This window comes from Hypomesus transpacificus, chromosome 6 (genome assembly GCF_021917145.1).
Source record: "Hypomesus transpacificus isolate Combined female chromosome 6, fHypTra1, whole genome shotgun sequence".
NCBI classification, from domain to species: domain Eukaryota; kingdom Metazoa; phylum Chordata; class Actinopteri; order Osmeriformes; family Osmeridae; genus Hypomesus; species Hypomesus transpacificus.
The window spans coordinates 10,797,412-10,806,867 of record NC_061065.1 but is presented as its reverse complement, the minus strand read 5'-3'; the positions used below and the strand labels follow the sequence as shown (position 1 = coordinate 10,806,867).

The window sequence follows — 9,456 nt, the reverse complement described above, 5'->3', positions numbered from 1 at the left end:
TTATGACCTATCAGTTGTTTCGGCGTCAAGCATCCTGCTCGCCTCCACGTGAGAACTAATTTAAACTATTTCGGCAGATAGTCAGCATATATAGACTAATTAGGCTAATTAGGTGTAGGCTGTGTCACCCAGCTCACGCAAATCTGTTCACAAATAAGACCAGAGTGAGCTAAATGAAAGTTGTTCACAAAAAATATGTACGAATATATGACCGGGTTTGCCCAAAGTGGGCACCAACCACATAATGTAAGGCCTACATTTAGAAACAGTCCCCCGAAGAGAATCTGACTCGTGGATTCATCTGGTCCCTTTTGTATCGACATGTATCTCAGCTGTTAGTTTAGGAAGATCTCGGCGATTCCACCGGCCAGTTCCGTCCCTCCCCGGAAGAGGGAGACACTCCCATGGTGAAGTGGGTGCCAGAAGTTTGTCCACATCGCACTCCCAGTGTCCCTGCCCTCTCCTTCCACTAGCCCTCCGTTGCGCCGCGCCGCCAAAACAGCGCACTATACTCACTATGGCACCCGCCGCTGCACGGACCCTCCTAGCGCTCATCCTCACCTTTAGTGCATCAAGTCCCGGATTGACAGGTAAGATCCCTCCGCATGTGACTAGAGGTCTTAACAGGTGTGTGAGGTGTTCTGATGGGTTATCCCTCACTGTTGTAATGCGCGTATTGCTAACGATCAGTTTATTACAGACTCCTGCCCAGCTGCTTCATTGGAAAGCCTTCTGCAATAGGTTTTTAATCAAATACTGTGTCATGCGTGGGTCACATAGGGTCTTCCTGTCGTTTCAGCAGGTTTATTGTAGTGCATATGTGTCTGTCTTTGTATGCCTTTTTTCACGCATTACGCACGTGGTGTTGATAGGTGTAGATAATCTTGAGTAAAATAACTTTTCTTTGGGTGATGAGAAAAATAACGTCTTAAAGTAAAACTGTGCTTAACCGTTCACAGATGTAAATGAAAGAACATTATTTAACCTCAACACAAGTTCAAACAAGCAATAATAATGAATGTATTACCACGGGACGTTTCTTTCATCGTCCTCTGGAAAGGAAAATGTGATGTCGCTATGTGAACGCAGCAGTCATGGAATATGATCTTACCTCATAGGCGCATGCTGAAGTAGCTTTGACAGGGAAATTAAAATGACAAATGTTCGATCATATGACATAGGATTACAATCAGCACCACCACTAGCAAAAACAGGGAAACTTTGCTTTGATTTGTAATGGCTGTTATGGCGCCAAAATAGTGACACAATCTGGCCGCGGTAGCAGGTCCGTGATAATCCTACACCGCGGGGGATCCAGACGGGACAGGAGGAGGGGAAGGGAAAAAGTGGGACGCTTTCATCATGTTTCTGTCGATCATCCTCATGATCCGTTGCGCCCTAACTGTGCTGTTGCCTGTTATCAAGTCCTCCTGTCTTGTCGAGAGCGCTGTGGTTCTTTGCTCCTATGCGTAATTACGCACCCCCGGGGTTCCCGCTCTGCCGGGCTGGCCGCAGTTTGCACAGGTGGCTCATGGGAAGCGTCCCGACACAAAGCCTTGCTCATCCCGGGAGTTATAGTCGATAGAAGCATTGTTTGAAACTGTGTAGTGTTTATTTAATAAATAACCATGGATCTGCTCGTGTTGTTATCCGCTCACCTAACAATAAAGATACAGTTTAGATTGTCCCTAAATATGAGATCGTTTTGCAGCAGAGCGGTGCATTTTTCATACTTAAGGGAAAACAGCCTAAAAACTCCTTAATTTGGCTTAATTCCCCCCTCCCATCCAGTAAGATATAAGGTGCCTCCAGTGCCAAAAGGCCTTGTTGAGAAAAAAAATCTGTGGAGTTTTGGAGAATAAAATGACTAATCCTAGAGCTAACCAAGACGCCACGTTACAATGGTTTATTTTCTAAGTCTTTCTCTCACTTCTTCTCTATCGTTTTTTAATCTCTCTCGCTCTCTCTCTCTCTTTCTCTCTCTCGCTCTCTGCTCCTCCGTCTGGACATGCTCAGTGAGTGAGGTCATTTTATGCTTTCTGAGACACTCAGCAGCTGCTTGTTGTGGTACTTTGTTGTTGTCTTCTCTCCTCCCTCTCTCTCTTTCTCTCTCACTTATTTTCTCTCTACTTCTCGCTCTCTCTCCATCATACTGTCTCTCTTTTTCTCTCTTGTACTGTCATCTTCTCCTGTGGACTGTATAAAGAGATATTTATCAGCTACAGAAAAAGGAATCTTTAGCGCCAGCTGGAGAGGGCTAGACTCTGCAACTCTGTGACCCTACAAGACCAGGACTATATGAACTAGTCTTAGGGGTACACTTGTTGACTAAAGGAATTCTTGGCCTGCTCTCATGGACTTAGGAAGTCTTTGGCCTGGTCCTATTGACTAAAGGAGTTTCTGGTTTGCTCTCACTGGTTGAGCCGGAGTTTTCAACTCCCAATTATTGCTTAAGGGCAGCCAGGCCATGTTTATGCTGGACATTGTAACGAGAGAGAGACAGAGAGATATAGATGAAGAAGAGAGAGGACCATGTCCTTGCAAGCCACAGGAATGTCATTTTTCCATTCCGCTTCATGAAGAGGAATACTTGAGGTAGGTTTGACGGACATGACTCGATTGAGCATCAGGAATTCTAAAACTTGAACCACATGTTGAAAAATGAAATGGGAGAGAGGGAGGGAGAAAAGATATATAGAGGGAGAAGGTGTGAGAGGGATTTTTTGTTGTTGCATGTCACTAATATTTTCCATCGTGTCGGCAGGCTGGTTTGATCAGCTGACATGCGCTGGCCTGACCTCCTCACCTGCCACTCAGCTGTCTGTCAGTCCTCCTGCCGACACGTCTCGTGTCATGATGTCATAACTAGGCGCCGTGCCCATCGGGTAAACAGGTAGCACCTGGCCCCTGAGCACACCACCTGCCCCAGAGAGAAGGGAGTGTGTGTGAGTGCATGTGTGTGTGTGGGGGGGGGGGGGCTAGGGGGGGGGAGAGAGAGAGAGGAGAGAGAGAGAGAGAGAGAGAGAGAGAGAGAGAGAGAGAGAGAGAGAAGGAGACGAGTAGACATAGGTGGTGTAGTGTTCCCCATTGGCTCACAGGGTGGAGCATGTACCACATAGGCTAAGGCCTTACCGCAGGGGCCTGGGTTCTAACTGTCACAATCAAAATAAAAAATGTCAAAACATATCTTAAAAAGAAAATAGTCATCGACCTCAGCGTGCTCATGTGTGCCTTATTGCTTGAAACACACTCACACACTAAAACACACACTTACCCTTTCCACTTATGTTGTGACTGACACGGTGACCCTACATCCCCTAGGCTCTAGCCTCATTCCTCAAATAACCTCACATAGTCTTCACACTCCACAGCATGTTATCTCTCGGTCACACACGCACACATTCACACAACCTGAAGACTCAGGGAGAGTACTATACTAATACTAAACTCACTCAGCGGCATCACCAACCTACTTTTCTTGGACTTTAATTTCATCCCGCCTTGTTAGATTTGAATAGCCTACCCTTGGATCACACACTCCTAGACAGATCAGATGGTTGTCTGAGCTCTGGATGCAGCAGAAATCTTCCTACATTTTTGTCTTTCTGTCTCTCTCTCTGTCTCTCTCTCTGCCAGACAGCAGACATGCCCTCATGTCATGCTGAGCATTATTGGAAACAGCGGTAGTGTGACTGATGGGTCTCTCTCTCTCTCTCTCTCTCTCTCTCTCTCTCTCTCTCTCTCTCTCTCTCTCTCTCTCTCTCTCTCTCTCTCTCTCTCTTTCTCTCTCTCTCTCTCTCTCTCTGTCTCCCTACCCACCATACTTCCTCACACCTCAGCGTCCAGGCCAGGCTCCAGCCTTCCAGATGTATAGAAAGAGTGTTGTGGGTTGTGTGTGTGTGAGTTTCTCGTCTTGGGTGCTTCGTAGAACACCAGAGGCATCTTTTACTATTATATACAGCCCCTTTTTATGATGGTAGAGTAGGCCCATCTGTTTCTGAGCAGGACCTGGCATGTCACCTATCATTATCGTCACCCTGTCTGGGTGGACACCTGGGTGTCACACAGTGTGTGAAGGTCACACAGTGTGTGAAGGTCTGTAGTGTAAGCGGGTGCCGAGTGTGTGTGAGTATATTTGATGTGGGGGGGTGTGTTCAATGTGTGGATCCTCAGTGTATTAAAGTGTTTAGGTTATGTGAGTGTGTTCAGCGTGTGGATGGACAGTGTGTGTGTGCACCCTGTCATAGCACAGGAATACAGAGCCACCTCCTGCTCTGTGCTAGTGACGCAAGCTGTAGCTGCAGTTTTCAGGACTGGTTCAGATTCACTGGCCAAAGCACAAATTGAGTTAGTCTATATGAACTTTGTCACTGGAAGGTTCCCATCAGCTATTCTTCTTCCCAGAAGGCCTTAGTGTAGAGCCATCACACACCTTCCAGACTGAACTCCATCTCTCCCTTTTCTCTTTATACACCATCACACAGTTCTCCCTCTCTCTCTCTCTCTCTCTCTCTCTCTCTCTCTCTCTCTCTCTCTCTCTCTCTCTCTCTCTCTCTCTCTCTCTCTCCCTCCCTCTCTACCTCTCTCACCCTCTCTCTCCCTCTCTCTCTCTCATTCTCCCTCTCCCCCCTCTCTCTGTCTCTTTCTCTCTCTCACTCTTTCTCTCTCTCACTCTCTTTCCATATCTTATATTACAAGTGTTGATACTTCACTAAGTAGTGTTCTGACATATAGTGGGTGTAGTGCTGGACTGGGGTAGGACTTAGGGAGGAGAAGCTGTTTTGAATCATTGCAAAGGTATTGGGAAACAGGCTGTGTTTGGGTGTGTGTTGTTGTTTTCCTTGTTGTTGTCCTACTTTACTGAACTATTTTCTCCTTGTATGCTGTCTCATGGATTCATTCGGTGTAATGTATACGCTTTTGCTTGTACACATTGTATGTGTACAGTATGTGCATTTATTTACCTTTGTAAGTCTGTGTGAGTGTACTTACCTGTATGTGTGTGTGTTTATGTGTGTGTGGATCAGACAAGCCTCTGCAGCCCAGGAACGTGCGTCTGACGTCGGTGGGGCAGGGTCTGAAGGTCAGCTGGGAGCCTCCCAACCAGCTGGACGGACGGCCGGTGGAGAGGTACAACATCGGCTACGGCAAGTCCATGAGGTCACTACGCTTCATCAAAGTGGACAAGGACCGACGCTCTGAGGTGCTGGAGGATGTAGGTAAGATATGGAGACATGGGGGGGGGGGGAGGGGCAGAGTGAGAGGAGGAGGGGTGAGAGTGGGGGGTAGATAGACAGAGGAAGACAGGTGGCGGAAGAGAGAGATGGATAGAGAGAAAAATGGCATAGATAATTGTGAAGAGAGAGGGATGGAGAGAAAGGGAGGATAAGTGTGAAGGGCTGCTCCAGGTTGTAAAGACAGAAAAAGAAGAATTGGAGGGATAGAGGGAAATCAAGAAATACAGACGTGAGTACCTAAAGACAGGTGATCGTTATTATCGTATGGTAACGAGAGAACAATTGAGGTGGTGTGATTTAGTGATGTTTAAAAGGATCAGGAGAATATCTGGACGCAAAAAGAGACAATGTCACATTAGACAGGGAGATGGAGGAGGAAACCAGGAAGAGAGGTTTGGGCTAAACTGACGTATGTTTCAGAGCCCGGACTTCTGCACTTTCTCAAGATGAGTGCTGAGAACGAGGAGGGGACAAGCAAACCTGTGTACAGAGCAGAGACCCCTGGAGGTGAGGTGTGTGTGCGACGTGTGTGTGTTAATGGATGTGTGTGTGTGAGTGAGTGTATTTTGAAATTATATTTTCCAAGAGCATAGCATAGAGTCAGGCCTACAGGCCCAGGACCAGCCAAGGATTGACAGTAGACATGGTTATTTTAGACTTTTACTGCAACATTATCTATAGAGCTTAACAGGCTCTCTGTTTGTTCTTAATATCACCTTATAAAACCCGAGTCAGGATGTTGTATACACACACACACACACACAGCCTGTGGTGAGGCTGCAGTTGTCATTAGTCCATTTCAGTCTGAGCTTGGCATGACTATGCTGTTCCTCACCAGCAGGCTCAGTCTCCAGCCAACCCTTGTTCTCCTCTCCAACCACCCCCACCCCCCACCACCCCACTCCAATAACTCAGTCCTCAGTGTTGTGGTCACCGTGGGGAGTGCCGAGTGTGTTTCTTATAGGGAGGGGTGGGCCTTCAGTTGTGGTCACCCACTGTTGTTTGTGCATGGTGTGCATGTGTGTGCGTGTGTGTTCATGTGTGTCAATACACGTGTGTGTTATCGATGTGGCAATCCCTTATGTGTGTGTGTGTATACGGGTGTGATGGCCTAGTAGTTCTGTCCAACCCTCTGTCTCCACCCAGTGTCCACAGATTGATGTGTTCCCAGCATGCATGGCAAAACTATTCATCGTAAATAACACCAGGCAGCTTCCTCCTTGGATTATGTGTCTGGTAAGACACTGAGGATGACTTACTAGAGACAAAAGTGAGAGAGAGAGAGAGAGAGAGAGAGAGAGAGAGAGAGAGAGAGAGAGAGAGAGAGAGAGAGAGAGAGAGAGAAAGGGCGGGGGGGGTGAGAGAGAGAGAGTAGAGAGAATGAGAGGCAGAGTGGAAGGAAAAGAGAATGAGAGGGACAAGAAGGGAGAGAGAAACGAGTCAGGGAGAGAGGGGAAAAGAGGAAAAAGGGAAAGAGAAAGAAATAGGGGTGGTGGAGGGAGACAGATTACATCTCTTAAACTATGAGCTAATAGCTTCCATAACAGATGTTGTATACATCTTCATATTTACTTGGTGGATGAATTGATGTTTACCTAGTTGTATACCTTGTGGTTTGCCTCATTGCTTACTAGAATACGTTGCAACTATTTCTGTAGGTGGTGAATGGGTTAAACTGGACGGATTTGCAGTGTTGGGCGGGGCTCCTCTCAATGCATCATTGCAAGGTAAGTTTAGCGCAGAACTCTGTTCGTCCAATCAGCATGCAGCTTTGTAAGAGATTGGAGTGTTATGGTTTTCGTTCCTTCAGGTAATCCTGTCTGAATGACTCTATGAGAAAAGCCCATTTAAATGTCCGCTGTCATCGCTGACTTGGAAATTCTAATCTGATGATGATGAATACTTATGTACCTTCAGGAGTCCAGGAAAGAAAGCCCAGTCTATCTCTCCATCTCTGCTACCTCAGCTCCAAGTTTATGGAGATGCACACACACAGACACACAAACAAACACACACACATTGGTATGTTTGTCTGGCTGGCTTACCTTACTTCCAGGACAGACAGACCGATCTGGCATAGCGTAGCTATTGGATGGACACTCCAGGGTATCGCAGCACAGGCCAACTATCCACATGAACCACTATCATAGGAGAGAGGGGGAGAAGAACGACAGCTAAAGGACTAAAGGAAAGAGAGAAGGCAGGAGAGTGAAGGATAGAGAGAAAGAGAGAGAAAAGGTGGGAGAAAGAGAAAGAGAGAAGACAAAAGGTGGAAAGAGAGAGGGAGAAAAAAGAGCGAAAGAGAGAGTGAAACGTTGAGAGACGGAGCGTTTCAACTCTCACAACTCTGCCCTGACAGGAACTTTCCTGCAGTCCCTTTCCCCATCCTTTTCATTATTTCCCACTATTCATCATTCATTATTATTCATTTTCATTATTTCATTATTCATATTTTGACACTCTCTCACTTCATCCATCCTCAACCGCACTCTCTATTCCCATTCCCAACCTTCTTTCTCCTCTCCCTCTATTCGGATTTCTCTTCTCCCATGATCTATCTGTTAAACAAATCGACCAATGACAAAGTAGTCTGTCACTCAGTGTGTCAGCTGACCCTACGGCGTCTCTGCCTCACTCTCCACTTGATCCCTCTCCCTCCTGCATACAGTAAGCAGCCACAGATCTGCATCTGTCATTGATTATCAGCAAGGGATCGGGAGGGAGGGAGGGACAAAAAAGTTTTGTGTAATGCTGTCAGAGCTGTCACTCTGCTCGCCAGTCAGAGAGTGAAGATAGATGGGGAGGTAGTCTGGTGGTCAGACCCTCTGTTGAAGATGGAGTCACACAAGAGGAGGCCAATAGGAAGCAAGTGTGAGCAAATGTCACGGTGGTCCACATGTCTGCATGTCCTTCCTCTTTTACTCTCGACCATGTTTACTGTGTCTGTTTACCATGTGTCTGGGATAATAAACTGCATTAGCTGATGGAGTAATTGAACCCGAGGCCCGTCTGTCAGGAAACAAACGGGACGACACTGAAAGTCAATTAAGAAAATATAACCTCTACATGCTTGAGACCTGAAAACACTCTCTCTTTCCCACACTTCATTCTCCCTCCCTCCTACCCCCCTCCTCTCCACTCTCACCCCCCAGGTTCACCCCGGTCTCCTGCCACCTCCAGGCCTGACCCCCCAGGACGGAGGGGAACTGGGGGAGCCACTCAGGCACGTCCATCAGTCCTGGCCATGCCTAAGGTACAGCTGAGAGCCCCCCAGTCTTCCTCTGGCCCGCGGCAGCCAGAGAGGATGAGCGCGGGGTCGCCCCTGCTGGACAGGAGGAATATTCACACTCAGCCACAAGCTGACCAGAGGACCCAGCGCTCCCCGCAACTAGGTAAGACAGGGAGGTAAGGAACAAACTCAGGAAGACATACGAGTGAAAACACGAGAGGGGTAAACTTTCTGTGTGTGTGTGTTCCCCTCTCTGTTCCAGCGTCTGAGTCCGTTTATGTGGTGGTTCACTGCCAGTCCCAGAAGGCACAGGGCCGGAGTGCTCCTGTCAACAGGCCCGTCAAATCCAAAATAGAGACCCCAGGTAACACATGGCAACCACACCACAGCAACACACAGAAACACAAAGTTGACACACAGTACTCTGTATGATGTTGAGTGATTTTCCATTTGTGTGTGTGTCTGTGTTGTGTGTCTGTGTGTGTATGGTTTAGAGCCTGAGGAGTATGAGGCCAAGGACATCAGTGTGAGGGTTATGTCCCCCCAGTCAGTCCTCATCAGCTGGGTAGACCCTGCTGTCGAAATGGAGAAGGTCACCCCCGGAGGGCTCCAGGTGTGTGTGTGTGGAGAGAGAGACAGAGAGAGAGACAGAGAGAGAGGCAGAGAGAGAGAGAGAGAGAGAGACAGAGAGAGGGAGAGAGAGAGGGAGAGAGAGAGGGAGAGAGGACAGAGAGAGACAGAGAGAGAGGCAGAGAGAGAGAGAGAGAGAGAGAGAGACAGAGAGAGACGCAGAGAGAGAGAGAGGCAGGAGAGAGAGGGGAGAGAGAGAGAGGGAGAGAGACAGAGAGAGAGAGAGAGAGAGAAGAGAGAGAGAGAGAGAGAGAGAGAGAGAGAGAGAGGAGGAGAGGAGAGAGAGGAGAGAGAGAGAGAGGGAAGAGAGAGAGAGAGAGAGAGAGAGAGAGAGAGAGAATTGAGAGGGGCAGTGAGAGA

At 47.8% G+C, this 9,456-nt stretch overlaps 1 protein-coding gene across 1 annotated transcript in view; it reads left to right on the top strand.

Moving 5' to 3' along the window:
• The first annotated feature begins 468 nt into the window (after positions 1–468).
• The window catches only part of fndc1 (fibronectin type III domain containing 1), a 30,570-nt gene continuing 21,582 nt past the window's right edge, over positions 469–9,456 (top strand). The window contains 7 exon segments of the mRNA XM_047022153.1: positions 469–590; positions 5,028–5,219; positions 5,658–5,744; positions 6,896–6,964; positions 8,390–8,629; positions 8,729–8,830; positions 8,961–9,079. Coding sequence (XP_046878109.1) covers positions 518–590; positions 5,028–5,219; positions 5,658–5,744; positions 6,896–6,964; positions 8,390–8,629; positions 8,729–8,830; positions 8,961–9,079 — 882 coding nt within the window. The 5' untranslated portion in view covers positions 469–517.